General features: G+C 39.3%; 1 protein-coding gene across 1 annotated transcript; it reads left to right on the top strand.

Moving 5' to 3' along the window:
* The first annotated feature begins 14,563 nt into the window (after positions 1 to 14,563).
* On the top strand, positions 14,564 to 15,304 carry LOC146951387 (uncharacterized). The gene has a single exon (XM_085748729.1). The coding sequence runs from the start codon at positions 14,564 to 14,566 to the stop codon at positions 15,302 to 15,304; it is 741 nt and encodes a 246-aa protein (XP_085604855.1).
* The last annotated feature ends 635 nt before the right edge of the window (positions 15,305 to 15,939 follow it).

The raw sequence follows: 15,939 nt of genomic DNA, 5'->3' as shown, positions 1-15,939 counted from the left end.
ACATCAAAGTTTAAAGTGCTCTTTGGAGCCAATTATTGAGCAAAAGCAGGTGAGTGATAATGATATGAATTGTGAGAAAGCGCATTGCCAAGGTATTGGTTTCCTGTTATTCTAGGTGTTGCTATGAATTTGAAATTTGTACTGTGCACAAAATATAGATCATTTAAGTCTTTTCATAAACATGAATATCTTTGAACCACTTAGTACTTAACCTAAATGTGAGGTAGCTTCAATCTGTTGTATATATGCTGGAGACCGATAATCATCGTCTAACTTGTTTTAGTTATGTTAAATCTGATAACTATTTTGAATTGTTTAAAAGCATGGAAAGGATCAAGGCACTTTTTGAATTGAGAGTAACCTACTTGACCACATAAAGCCTACCTGTGAGAAGAGCGAGTATCTGATACCCCAATCTGAGCCAAATGAATCAAGTCCTCAAACATGAACTGTCAATATTCATAAGCACAATGCTTGTTGAATTTGCCTGAAATTTTTCAAAAATCCAGTTCATGGTTGAATCTTATAGGACTTTGATAATTTTACTTTGTTGAACCCTTAACCTTTTTGTACTTTGTCCCTTGCCTTAGGATAGGGGAACATTCAATTAGAGTTTTGTTGTATTCAAGTTGGGGAGAAAAAGGAGGCATTATATGTTAAGTTGTGGTGAAGTTGTAAAATAACCTGACAACATTGAATCAAAGAAAAAAAAAATTGTACATTTGAAAAAGAAAAGAAAAAAAAAAAGAAAGAGAAAAATCAAAAATAGAATAAGTTGTCAAGGTTATAAGTTTGATTGTTAATCACCAAAGGTTTTAATTCTTGGTAGGGAAGTATATGGATTTCAAGTTGTGATACAAAAAAATGTTCCTCTTTGATAGGCTTTCTGATCAATTGCCCCACATATGACATTTCTTTTGTAAGCCCGGCCAAGTTATAACCCTTGCAAGACCTTTTGATCCATGCTTTTATGCTTTTTGAGACGATATTTGGATGGACACCTAACTTAAATAGGATGTTAGCATGATTGTTGGATGTGTGTTCATTACCTCATTCATTGTTATCATTATATTGCATTTACTTTCAAAGAAGTGTGTTAGGTGTGGTTCATAGATAGATATGTTTATACTTTGAAGTTTATGATGTGTATTTTGTGCTTAGGACTTGTTTCACATTTATAGCTGTGCTAGGAATAATGGAGAACTTCATGCTTGCCGGTGCTTTCACATTTGAATCACCACTTGAAAATTTTTATTTGATTTGAATTGTTTGGTAGTGTGCTAGAAAGCTTGTCCAAAGCCTTGTGAGTTTCCTTTTGATTTTTTTTGTTTTGTTTGAGGACAAACAAAAAGCTAAGTTGGGGAGAGTTTGATAAGTGCTCAAAAGTAATATATTTCATGTGTTACAAGAGGCACTTTTAGTGACTTGTTATGCAAGTTATCTACGGAAAAGCAACCAATTGTTGTAATTATACCATTTATGCTTTATATGCCTAATTCTACCCAATTTATGCAGGAAATGACAAGCAAGGACCAAAACTCAAGTTGTGTGAACCAAGCAGATCTCGCTTACGCGAGGTCATCTCGCTTAAGCGAGATTCCTCCAGGGAGAAGCTCAACCTTCGCTTGCATCTCGCTTCCAGGGTCGCTTGTGAATTTTAGAATCTCGCTTACGCGAGATCATCTCGCTTACGCGAGATTTCTCCAGGGAACAGATGAGCATCTCGCTTTCTATCTCGCTTCCATGTCGCTCAAGCAGGATTCTAAGGCGGTTTAAGTTTCAAGCAACGTCGCTTGCGCGAGGTCTAACTCGCTTACGCGAGATACAACTTCATCAAGGAGCAGGGCTACGTGGCAAGACTTCATTGGTTATTGTTAGATATTTAGGCATCTCGCTTGCGCGAGATGCAGCTCGCTTAAGCGAGATTACACGTTTTCAGCCCCTTTAAATACAAGTTTTCCCTCTCTCTAGATAATTCACTATTCCATTGAAAACATTTTACACATTTCTAGAGAGAGGTTAGAGCTATTTCATAGAGAGAAACACAAAGCAAGTGATTAAGGAGTAGATTCAACCCTAGATTCATTGAGACATCAAGGATCTTGGCATGGAATCTTCATCTTTCCTTCATTCCTTGCATTAGTTTACATGTCTATATGTAACTAACCTTCTTTGTAGTATTGAGGTAACAATCAAGCTATTATGTAATCTTTTGATCTTTTAATATATATGGTTCTAGCTATATGATTCAATATTGTTGTTATTCTTGCTTTTAATGCTTTCAAAGAGATTCAAGATGATTTGGACACAAACTCTTGAATCTAGAACTAGAATAACAATCTATCTTATGTTATATCACTCTTGACAAGTTTGTAAACCTTTGATAATTACTTTTAATCAAGATTTTTATGCTTTCGGATGCTTAACCAGGCTGGACACGGTCGATTAAGTTATCCGATCGACTTTGTTATCGTTTAAGGAATTTGGACACGAATGTTTAAACGATAACCTAGAAATAACGATGTCGCTTTGGACACGAAGGATATTGTAGAAATGATTGTAATAATATTGGTTATAAAGCTAGAGTCTGTTAATTGATCGAGAGATTGCTGCTGTTATGCTTGCTCGTTATCTTATACCGCAAGCGAAATAGTTCGATCCCCTCTCGTTTTTACGTTAGTGTCAAATATGGATATAGTGTTACAAACAAACAAATTATATCCAAACCCTTAATGTGAACGATTGTGTAAATGCTTATGATTAAACGTAACTCCCTGTGGAAACGATCCTATATATACTCACGTGTACATAGTTATATGACGTGTAGGAAAAATTACTACATCAAAATGGCGCCGTTGCCGGGGAGTAACGGAAATTTTTATCATAAGTATTGGAACAATTTTGTCATGTTAAGTCAATTTTGCACAAAATTCTTTCATGCATATACTTATACACATATATCATTCATTATTTTTTATGCTAACCACCTGGTATAGTCTTGGTGAACTTTGTTTATGCGAGGTACCGTTGATAAAGAAGACCTACGATTTGATCCTGAAATTGAGAAAACTGCTAGGTTACTTAGAAAGCAAGCAAAGGAAGCTAGGAGATTAGCCAGGCTGGCTCAGCCGGAATCTTTACTTTTTATTCCTTCTCCGTCAGGTTCGGTGCATACTATATCACTAGGTGATTCTTCACATTCTTCTGCACATTCATCTCCGAGGAGTGAACCGGAAGTAGTCATGGCTAATGAAGATGAGAATGCTTTACCTATGTGGGTTAGTCCGAGGAGGCTAGCTAATCTTGGCAATCGTAATGCCAAATCTATTGAGCTGAAGTCTGGATTGATAAACTTGATAACTCATAACCAGTTTACCGGTATGGATCATGAGGATCCATATAGACATCTTACCAACTTCTATGTTACCGCCGGTACACTTGGTATGAAAGAAGATGAGGAAGAGGGTGTGTTTGTGCAATTGTTTCCTCATTCTTTGATCGGGAAGGCTAAGGAGTGGTATCTTGATCAACCAACTTCTTTGATGGAAAATTGGGGTGAGCTAGAGAAAGCATTTCAAGAAAGGTTCTTTCCGGAAGATAGGCATCTTGAGGCTAAAACTTCAATTACAACTTTTGCTCAAGGCCAAAGTGAGACTCTTTGTGAAGCTTGGGAGCGTTATAAATCATTGCTAAGGAATTGTCCAAAGCATGGTTTTGATAGCCAAATGCAACTATATCTTTTTCGTCAAGGGCTTCAAGATAAGTCCAAGACGATGCTAGATGCAAGTGCTGGAGGTTCTATTGCTATGAAAAACCCAGCTGATGCTGTCAAAATCATCAACCAAATGGCTCTCAACACAAGAAAATCTTCTCACAATCGGAATTCTAATCAAAGGAAAGCCGGTATTCTTGAACTTGAAGCAAACGATGCGGTCTTAGCTCAAAATAAGCTCCTCACTCAACAAATAGAAGCTATGCAAAAGGAGATGAGAGCTATGCCTAAACAAATTCTTGAATCTCTCAAGCAAGAAGGAGGAACCGCTCAAGTCTATACTTGTGGACTTTGTACGGGGGATCATCCCACCGGCTATTGTCCCGAACCCGGTTCTTTTGAAGGGGAAGAGGTCAACTATGTGGGAAACCAACAAAGGCCTAACCAATCACAACAAGCCGGAACCTCACAACAAAATCCGGGTACTTCCAATTTCCAAGGAAGGTATCCGGCCAATCAAAACCAACAAAGACCTTGGAGAACACCGTACAACAATAACTACCAATGGCAACAACCTTACCAACAACCTTACCAACAACCATACAATAATCAATACCAAAATCCACCACCAAATAACCCCCAACAACCGAATAATTCCCAAAGCACCGAGGAGGTCTTGAAACAATTCATGCAAGTGTCCATGGCTAACCAGAAAAACACCGACGCGTCCATCAAAGGCCTTGAAACGCAAGTTGGTCAGTTAGCTCAACAAATGGCTCAAGGTCCTCCGCAAGGTGGAGCTTTCACCGCTAACACTCAACCAAATCCTAAGGAGCACAACAAGGCATAACAGTCAAAAGCTATAGCTACAAGGAGTGGGAGAGTAGTAGGTATAGGGGTAGGTGATGATATTGTTGTTGAAGAAAAGTATGATGAAGTTGTCAATGAGGAGGACAAAGAGGAGTTCGAGGAGGATAGTGTAGAGATAGAGGAGGAAGTGAATATAAAGAATAAAGAAGCATTAGTTGAAAAAGAAAAAAATCAAAAAAGAGATCTAGAGTTACAAGAGGAGATGGAGAGGAAGAATAAAGATGTGGGGAGAGATAAAGGGAAGAAACAAGTAGTTGAGAAGCAAGTGGTGGCTCAACGCTTACCATACCCACATGATCCATCGAAGAAAGACAAAGAGCGGCAATACGCAAGGTTTCTTGAACTCTTCAAGAAGTTGCAAATTGATATACCATTCTCAGAAGCCTTGGAGCAAATGCCGGTCTATGCGAAGTTCATGAAAGATATCCTTTCCAAGAAAAGAAGAATCAACGATGAAGAGACGATCCAAATCGATGCCAATTGTAGTGCTATTATTCAAAGAACAATGCCAAAGAAAGAGCAAGATCCGGGAAGAGTCACTCTACCGGTAGCTATTGGCACAACACATGTAGGTAAAGCACTACTTGATCTTGGATCAAGTATCAATCTCATGCCTTTGTCCGTTGCCAAAAGAGTTGGTGACCTTTGTATAAAGCGGACTAGGATGATGTTGCAATTGGCCGACAAATCCTTTGCAAAACCACTAGGTATGGCCGAAGATGTTCTTGTAAAAGTGGACAAATTTATTTTTCCGGCTGATTTTGTGGTTATGGATGTCGAAGAAGATGAGGATGTGCCTATCTTAATGGGAAGGAATTTCATGCAAACGGCTCGGATGATGATTGATCTTGATGATAATATCATGAAGGTCAAGGTAAATGATGAAGAGGTTACCTTCAACATCCGAGAAGCTTTGAAGTACTCGAAAGACAAGGGTGCATGTTTCAAAATGGATGCAACCGAAGAAGTCATCTTGACTACTCGGAAGCAAATGCATAATAGAACACCCCTTGAGAGTGCTTTGGTGGACGCACTCAATGCTATTGATGAAGACGAAGCAAGTGCCATTGAAGAGTGTTTGAAGGAGCTAGATTCCTTGAAGGAGGTTCTTCCTAATCAAGCCATACTTGAAGATTTGAAAGAAGAATCCAAGGAAGAAGCCAAAGTTGATGACACCAAGGTAGAATTAAAAGTTTTACCATCTAATTTGAAATATGTTTTTCTTGAGAAAGATGGTACAAAACCGGTGATCATTAGTAGCTCCTTGTCCATCGATGAAGAAACAAAGTTGGTAGAGGTTCTCAAGGCCAACAAGGAAGCGATAGGGTGGAAGTTATCCGATTTGAAAGGGATAAGTCCATCTTATTGTATGCACAAGATCATGATGGAAGAAAACTTTAAACCGGTAGCACAACCGCAACGCCGCTTGAATCCAAACATGAAAGAGGTGGTGCGAAAGGAAGTAGTGAAGTTACTTGAAGCCGGCATGATCTATCCTATCTCGGATAGCGCTTGGGTAAGCCCGATTCAAGTAGTTCCCAAGAAAGGAGGAATGACGGTGATCACTAATGATAAAAATGAGTTAATCCCAACTAGAACCGTCACCGGATGGAGGATGTGTATAGATTATAGAAGATTCAATCAAGCAACACGGAAGGATCACTTCCCCTTGCCCTTCATGGATCAAATGCTTGAAAGACTCTCCGGTCAATCCTTTTATTGCTTCCTAGATGGTTACTCCGGTTACAATCAAATCGCCATGAACCCAGATGATCACGAGAAGACGGCTTTCACTTGTCCCTTTGGTATTTTTGCTTATCGAAGAATGCCATTTGGCTTGTGTAATGCACCCGCAACTTTTCAACGGTGTGTTCAAGCAATCTTCTCCAAACTTATTGGTAAATGCATGGAGGTGTTCATGGATGATTTCTCAGTTTTCGGTTCGTCATTTGATACGTGTTTGAATAGCTTGGATACCGTGCTGAAGCGGTGTATTGAAACTAGCTTGGTGCTCAATTGGGAGAAATGTCACTTCATGGTTACCGAGGGTATTGTCCTTGGTCATAAGATTTCTGCTAAGGGTATTGAGGTAGACCAAGCAAAGGTCGATGTCATAGGAAAGCTTCCACCACCGGTGAATGTCAAAGGTGTTCGGAGTTTTCTTGGTCATGCCGGGTTCTACCGGAGGTTCATCAAAGACTTCTCAAAGATCGCAAAGCCTATGAGCAACTTGCTCAACAAAGATAAGTATTTTGTTTTTGATAATGAATGTCTTGATGCATTTGAATCTTTAAAAGAAAAGTTGACCACCGCACCAATAATCATTGCTCCTAATTGGGATTTAAATTTTGAATTAATGTGTGATGCAAGTGATTATGCTGTTGGTGCGGTCTTGGGTCAACGTAAGGACAAAATTTTTTATGCTATTCACTATGCAAGTAAGGTTCTAAATGAGGCACAAATCAATTATGCCACAACTGAAAAAGAGTTACTTGCAATAGTATATGCAATGGAGAAATTTCGTTCTTACTTTGTAGGTTCCAAAATTGTTGTTTATACTGACCATGCAGCTATCAAGTATCTCCTTACTAAGTCCGACTCAAAGCCTAGACTCATCCGGTGGATGTTGTTGCTTCAAGAGTTTGACTTGGAGATCAAGGATAAGAAAGGCACGGAGAATCTTGTAGCTGATCACCTTTCAAGGTTGACAAACAATGAGGTAACCAAGAATGAACCGGAGGTTCGTGAAGAATTTCCAGATGAACAGTTGCTAGCTATCAATGTGAGACCGTGGTTTGCCGACTTGGTGAACTACAAAGCAACCGGGTTCATTCCGGAAGATTTTGAATGGCAACAACGCAAGAAGTTCCTCTATGATGCTAACCACTATGTGTGGGATGAGCCTTACTTGTTCAAAATTGGAGCGGACAATCTCTTGCGTAGGTGTGTGGATGATGAAGAGGCAAAGAAGATCCTATGGCAATGTCATAATTCGCCCTATGGAGGTCACTTCAACGGGGAGAGGACAGCCACAAAGGTACTTCAATCCGGGTTCTATTGGCCAACTCTATTCAAAGATGCCAACTTACATTGCAAGCATTGTGATGAATGCCAAAGAACCGGATCAATGTCAAAGAGAAATGAGATGCCTCTACAACTCATCCTTGAAGTGGAAGTGTTCGATTGTTGGGGTATAGATTTTGTTGGCCCCTTCCCTTCTTCATATTCAAATGAGTACATCTTGGTAGCTGTTGATTATGTTTCAAAGTGGGTGGAAGCCGTAGCATCGCCTAAAGCCGATAGCAAGACGGTGGTGAAGTTCCTAAAGAAGAATATTTTCACCCGGTTTGGTACACCAAGAGTGCTTATTAGTGATGGAGGATCACACTTTTGCAACGCACAACTTGCCAAGGCCCTAGATCATTATGGAGTCAAACACAAAGTAGCATCACCGTATCATCCGCAAACGAATGGACAAGCTGAAGTTTCTAACCGGGAGGTCAAACGCATACTTGAGAAGACGGTCTCTACATCTCGGAAGGATTGGTCGGCTAAACTTGATGAAGCTTTATGGGCATATAGGACTGCATACAAGTCTCCTATAGGCCTCACTCCTTTCCAAATGGTTTATGGCAAATCTTGTCATTTACCGGTCGAGCTCGAACATAAAGCCTTTTGGGCATTGAAGTTCCTAAACTTTGATCAAGAGAAGGCCGGTGAAAGAAGAAAAGTTCAAATGCATGAGCTTGAGGAATTGAGAAATCAAGCTTATGAATCTTCAAAGCTCTACAAAGAAAGGATCAAGAAGTATCATGACAAGAAGATCATTCTGAGACAATTCATGCCGGGACAAATGGTATTACTTTTCAATTCAAGACTGAGGTTGTTTCCGGGCAAATTGAAGTCTAAGTGGTCCGGACCTTTCATGGTTAAAGAGGTCAAACCGTACGGAGCTGTGGAACTTGAGGATCCAGTCACCAAAGCCAACTGGACTGTTAATGGGCAAAGGCTTAAGCCCTACTTCGGTGGTGAAATTGATCGGTGTTTGACGACAATTTCACTAATCGAGCCATGATTTCTTCAAAATGCGTCAAGCTAAGGACGTAAAACAAGCTCTTGCTGGGAGTCACACCCAGTTTTGTAAGTATTTTCATGTTTTAATGCATTTAGGAATAATTTCATGAGCAAAGCAAAGTAAGAAACATATCTGGAGAAATCTCGCTCAAGCGAAGTTAATCTCGCTTAAGCGAGATTGTTGCATTTTCAAATTGTTGGTTCTGGAGAAATCTCGCTTAAGCGAGATTATCTCGCGCAAGCGAGATGAGTTTTTTATTCAAAAATGGTAACGGTTTCCAAGGGGATTAACTCCCCTTAACCACTCCCCCATCCACTCATTTCCACTCATTTACGTTTTCCAACTTTCCTTTTCTCCATTCTCTCTAAACTTTTCTTTTCCTCACAAACTTTAACCCTAAAATCAAAACCAATTCAACCATAGTCAAGCACTTGCATATTTCTTCATTCATCATCATTTGCTTGCTTCATTCATCATCATTTCAACAGGTTTGATTTATATTTCTGTGCCATGCTTTTCAATTTCAAAATTCATGCTTTATGCAAATTTAGAATGGCTAGGGTTAGATGTAGGTGTTTGTGACTAGAGACTGTTTCCTTAGGTTCATAACAATGAAAATGAATCAAAATCATCACTGTTTTTATTCAACATTCAATTGTGTAAATTTTGACCCATTTTGGAATCTTTGGAAAATAAGGGTTTTGATTTAATGTTGAACACAAGTCTTGATTTTGGTTTCTTTTCATGAGTTGGTTTTATGAGTAGAGGATTGAGGTTGAATTTTGGTTGAAAATATTGTGGGTTTGGTTGAAAATTCTGGAATTGGGGTTGATTTTCGCAGGTTCTGGAGAATCTCGCTTAAGCGAAGTTCTTAACTAATTTTCTCGCTTAAGCGAGACTTCATATTTTTGCCCAGATTTTTCTTCAATATCTCGCTTCTGACCTCGCTTAAGCGAGTTGCAAGCGAGATAGCCCAGTGCCTTCTTGTTCTTTCTGACTTTTGTGTTAATCTAGTCTGTGTACTTCCATTTGATACCATACTGTGCTGATCAATTGTTGCTATACTGTATATGGTTTTTCTGGTTGTTTTGCAGATGGCCCCTAAAAATCAACCAACCAAGAAACGTAAAACCACTGCTTCCTCATCCGGTGTTGTAAACCGTCCTGCACCCTTACCTAGAAACCCGGACCGTACCATTTACACTTCCAACAAAACCTATGCCAGGTTTCTCGAGCTGAAAAAAGAGAAAACTTGGCATGACAAAATTTTCCGGATTAACCCTGAGGGAGAGTATGCTGACATAGCAGCCGTTTTCACTGAGAGAAAATGGGAGAAACTCCTTAACCCATACCCCAAAATCAACCTGGATCTCTTGAGAGAGTTTTATGCCAATTCCTTACCAGATTGTGATGCTAAGGAAATGCATGCTGCATTTTCTTACACCACAATGGTGAGAGGAAAGACCATCCGCTTCGATAGGGATGCCATTAATGAGTATCTAGGCAACCCTTACACCCTACCTGAGTCCGATGACCCTGACACACCTGCCTTGTGTCCTTATGGGGAGAGAGAGAGAGCTGCTGATTGGAATCTTGGAAAGATTGAGAGGGAGATTTTGCTACCGGGTAGGACATATATGGAGTCCAAAGCGGGTAACCGCAATTTGGCGGCCTTCACTGATATGAGGCCAAAAGCTGGAATTCTGTTTAAGTTCTTAGTTCATAATGTCTGGCCGAAGAGTCATGTCACCACAACTCCCAAGAGAATAATGCCTCCTCTGATTTGGCACATTTGCAAAGGAAGGCCGGTGGATCTGGCTTCTATTATTTCAAGAGAGCTGAAGCATGTAGCTCTCGGTGGTGTAGCGGGACCAGAGACCAGGCTTGCTTTTCCCGGCTTTATTATGGGATTACTTAGGCATCATGAGGTGCCAGTTACCGAGCCTTTTTCTGAAGAGCTGGTTTCTCCCATTGATGACAAATACATTCGGGGTTACATTTCTAGAGCACTAGCCAAAGGTGCTGCCTCTTCTTCTCAAGTACCTCCACCTGAGGATGATCCTCACCAGGACGATCCAGAGCAGGATGATCCTCACCAGACTATGCCACCACCTCAGCAGTCAGGCACTTTTGATTTTTCATCTTTTCAGGCATATATGGCTCAGTATGAGCAGCGAGCAGTTGAGAGAGCTCAGGCACAGCAGCAGCAAGCCTTTCAGTTAGCTCAAGCACAGGAGCTGAGAGAGAATCACATAATGGATCAGCAGGCTGCTATCTTCCGCAGCAACCAGGGCATTTACTCGCATCTTTACGATGCTCACATGGATCCCAGGTGTTTTATGTTCACTCCTGCACAGTATTATGATTCTTGCATGTGGCCTGGGGACAGGCCAATCTACCCAGGAGGGGGCAGTGGTGCAGCATTTGGTGGAGCAGCTGATGACTTTACTAGGACAGCCAGTGTCCACATTGGTGGTGATGCGGTGAGGACAGCTAGTGTACATGGGACAGCTAGTGTGCATGGGACAGCTAGTGTGCATGGTGTCGATGATGATCCAGAGAGGACAGCCAGTGTCCATTTATCTCAGCAGGATGATATGGATGATGATGCGGCACACTGACCGCATTCTTTTGATGCTTAGTTTACTTTGACTTCTGCTTTGACTTTTTAGTTTATGTTTTTATTTTTATGTTGGAACAATTTTATCGCTTTTGAACTTATACTTTTTGAGCACGGTTTTGGGTGTTCAATACTTTGGTTTAATTTTAATTTCGTTTTGGGTTAAATAGCTTAGCTAGTTGTTTGGTTTTTAACTTATTGCTTTGGATGAAATTTTTGATTAATCTTGCTTGTGTTTAGTCAAAAGAAAAATAATGCTCATGAACATCAAAGTTTAAAGTGCTCTTTGGAGCCAATTATTGAGCAAAAGCAGGTGAGTGATAATGATATGAATTGTGAGAAAGCGCATTGCCAAGGTATTGGTTTCCTGTTATTCTAGGTGTTGCTATGAATTTGAAATTTGTACTGTGCACAAAATATAGATCATTTAAGTCTTTTCATAAACATGAATATCTTTGAACCACTTAGTACTTAACCTAAATGTGAGGTAGCTTCAATCTGTTGTATATATGCTGGAGACCGATAATCATCGTCTAACTTGTTTTAGTTATGTTAAATCTGATAACTATTTTGAATTGTTTAAAAGCATGGAAAGGATCAAGGCACTTTTTGAATTGAGAGTAACCTACTTGACCACATAAAGCCTACCTGTGAGAAGAGCGAGTATCTGATACCCCAATCTGAGCCAAATGAATCAAGTCCTCAAACATGAACTGTCAATATTCATAAGCACAATGCTTGTTGAATTTGCCTGAAATTTTTCAAAAATCCAGTTCATGGTTGAATCTTATAGGACTTTGATAATTTTACTTTGTTGAACCCTTAACCTTTTTGTACTTTGTCCCTTGCCTTAGGATAGGGGAACATTCAATTAGAGTTTTGTTGTATTCAAGTTGGGGAGAAAAAGGAGGCATTATATGTTAAGTTGTGGTGAAGTTGTAAAATAACCTGACAACATTGAATCAAAGAAAAAAAAAATTGTACATTTGAAAAAGAAAAGAAAAAAAAAAAGAAAGAGAAAAATCAAAAATAGAATAAGTTGTCAAGGTTATAAGTTTGATTGTTAATCACCAAAGGTTTTAATTCTTGGTAGGGAAGTATATGGATTTCAAGTTGTGATACAAAAAAATGTTCCTCTTTGATAGGCTTTCTGATCAATTGCCCCACATATGACATTTCTTTTGTAAGCCCGGCCAAGTTATAACCCTTGCAAGACCTTTTGATCCATGCTTTTATGCTTTTTGAGACGATATTTGGATGGACACCTAACTTAAATAGGATGTTAGCATGATTGTTGGATGTGTGTTCATTACCTCATTCATTGTTATCATTATATTGCATTTACTTTCAAAGAAGTGTGTTAGGTGTGGTTCATAGATAGATATGTTTATACTTTGAAGTTTATGATGTGTATTTTGTGCTTAGGACTTGTTTCACATTTATAGCTGTGCTAGGAATAATGGAGAACTTCATGCTTGCCGGTGCTTTCACATTTGAATCACCACTTGAAAATTTTTATTTGATTTGAATTGTTTGGTAGTGTGCTAGAAAGCTTGTCCAAAGCCTTGTGAGTTTCCTTTTGATTTTTTTTGTTTTGTTTGAGGACAAACAAAAAGCTAAGTTGGGGAGAGTTTGATAAGTGCTCAAAAGTAATATATTTCATGTGTTACAAGAGGCACTTTTAGTGACTTGTTATGCAAGTTATCTACGGAAAAGCAACCAATTGTTGTAATTATACCATTTATGCTTTATATGCCTAATTCTACCCAATTTATGCAGGAAATGACAAGCAAGGACCAAAACTCAAGTTGTGTGAACCAAGCAGATCTCGCTTACGCGAGGTCATCTCGCTTAAGCGAGATTCCTCCAGGGAGAAGCTCAACCTTCGCTTGCATCTCGCTTCCAGGGTCGCTTGTGAATTTTAGAATCTCGCTTACGCGAGATCATCTCGCTTACGCGAGATTTCTCCAGGGAACAGATGAGCATCTCGCTTTCTATCTCGCTTCCATGTCGCTCAAGCAGGATTCTAAGGCGGTTTAAGTTTCAAGCAACGTCGCTTGCGCGAGGTCTAACTCGCTTACGCGAGATACAACTTCATCAAGGAGCAGGGCTACGTGGCAAGACTTCATTGGTTATTGTTAGATATTTAGGCATCTCGCTTGCGCGAGATGCAGCTCGCTTAAGCGAGATTACACGTTTTCAGCCCCTTTAAATACAAGTTTTCCCTCTCTCTAGATAATTCACTATTCCATTGAAAACATTTTACACATTTCTAGAGAGAGGTTAGAGCTATTTCATAGAGAGAAACACAAAGCAAGTGATTAAGGAGTAGATTCAACCCTAGATTCATTGAGACATCAAGGATCTTGGCATGGAATCTTCATCTTTCCTTCATTCCTTGCATTAGTTTACATGTCTATATGTAACTAACCTTCTTTGTAGTATTGAGGTAACAATCAAGCTATTATGTAATCTTTTGATCTTTTAATATATATGGTTCTAGCTATATGATTCAATATTGTTGTTATTCTTGCTTTTAATGCTTTCAAAGAGATTCAAGATGATTTGGACACAAACTCTTGAATCTAGAACTAGAATAACAATCTATCTTATGTTATATCACTCTTGACAAGTTTGTAAACCTTTGATAATTACTTTTAATCAAGATTTTTATGCTTTCGGATGCTTAACCAGGCTGGACACGGTCGATTAAGTTATCCGATCGACTTTGTTATCGTTTAAGGAATTTGGACACGAATGTTTAAACGATAACCTAGAAATAACGATGTCGCTTTGGACACGAAGGATATTGTAGAAATGATTGTAATAATATTGGTTATAAAGCTAGAGTCTGTTAATTGATCGAGAGATTGCTGCTGTTATGCTTGCTCGTTATCTTATACCGCAAGCGAAATAGTTCGATCCCCTCTCGTTTTTACGTTAGTGTCAAATATGGATATAGTGTTACAAACAAACAAATTATATCCAAACCCTTAATGTGAACGATTGTGTAAATGCTTATGATTAAACGTAACTCCCTGTGGAAACGATCCTATATATACTCACGTGTACATAGTTATATGACGTGTAGGAAAAATTACTACATCAGCGTCCACCGCCAAATAAGGTCACCACCAAAGGAGCTCCAAAGAAAGATAAGCAAAGCATTCGATCGACAAGGCGGTCCCCTTCCCTATGGGAGATTGTTGACTCCCAAGAGCAAGAAACACAGGGTTCATAGACACGGTCAACAGGGACAAGTAGAAAGAGAGCACGGAAAAGCAACATGTCTCCTACTCCTCCTAAACCAATTCCAAAAAATCCCAAGAAGCCAACACCCGTTGAGGTCCACATACCAAACAAAGACCAAATCCCAATTTGGATGCATGGCTTTATTGAAAAGGTTACGGATGTACCCGGTGATGGCCATTGTGGGTTCCGAGCAGTTGCGGTCCTACGTAACTTGACTGTTGATGATCACGTATTAGTCCGGTACAACCTTTACAAAGAGCTTATCGGTGTAGAAAATGACCGCTATCGGAGGATGATTAATGATGATATGCGGTATAACGAGGTCTTGGACGCTCTATCCTACTCCGGTATTGGCATTGCACCACCAGATAAATGGATGACAATGCCGAATATGGGGTTCCTCATCGCACAGAAATTCAACCAAACGGTTGTTGTGTTGTCCATTGGGAAATCAGAAACCTTTTTCCCTCTATGTGGTCCACCGCCGCCTCCAACTATCGATCCGTTGATATGTCTGGCATATGTGAATGACAACCATTTTATGGCCTTGAAATTGAAGGATGGTTGTCCGATTCCTCCCACTTCCGCTCTATGGAGACAATACCATCGAGAGGATGCAGACACATGGCCTGATAGATATGTCAGCCGGATGGCAGATTATAATGAGCTAAGTCGGGCGGCGGGTGTTGAGGTCATAGAAGATGATGAAGAGTTGTACGTTGTTGAAAATCTTGATCCCGAGAGAGGGTTGGTGCTGGTCCTGCTCCTGGTGTGAAGGTTGAAGTGGATGATAGTCTCATTGATCTTTCGGCGCCATAGATTAGATATATATCATTAGTTTAGTTGAAATGTATATCATTAGGTGAAATGTGTAATGATATAAATTCAACTTTTTTTGGTATAATGATATATATATATATATATAATCATTTTTTGATATAATATTTAAGTTAATTGTCTTTTATACAAACATATATAATGATTTATTGAGAAAAAAAATGATAAAAACCACGATGACATGAAAATCTGTTTCAGTTCTGTTTCAGTTCTGTGCACTGCTTCATTCCGGATTATATAATCCGGAAATCCCCGAGGGTAATTTTGGAAAAAAATAGGGCGCGCTAGGAAAGGCATAGGGTGGGAAAAGTAATACTCTATCTTTAGATGATGCAATCCATAACTCACGGGCCTTATCCAAAACGTGAAAAAAGAATACCTTCACATAATACACAATAATTTATTTTTGATAAACTATGAATGAGACATATATTAGATCTGAAACTTAGAGGTATCATCTAAGGTTAAATACAATACATAATTTTAGACACAATTAACATTTTACATGAGTTATGGTTCTTGTTACCCCCTGATTTCTTATTTTTTATTTCAATTTTAAAAAGAAAAAACGAA

Source organism: Medicago sativa, chromosome 2 (genome assembly GCF_051527215.1).
Source record: "Medicago sativa cultivar Bolivia chromosome 2, Bolivia_mono, whole genome shotgun sequence".
NCBI lineage: Eukaryota > Viridiplantae > Streptophyta > Magnoliopsida > Fabales > Fabaceae > Medicago > Medicago sativa.
Note: the sequence above shows the minus strand (reverse complement) of the source record. Positions and strands in the feature narration are given on the sequence as shown.

Excerpts from the sequence above, each read along its gene's own strand:
- LOC146951387 (XM_085748729.1), top strand. The coding sequence starts at position 14,564 with ATGTCTCCTACTCCTCCTAAACCAATTCCAAAAAATCCCAAGAAGCCA.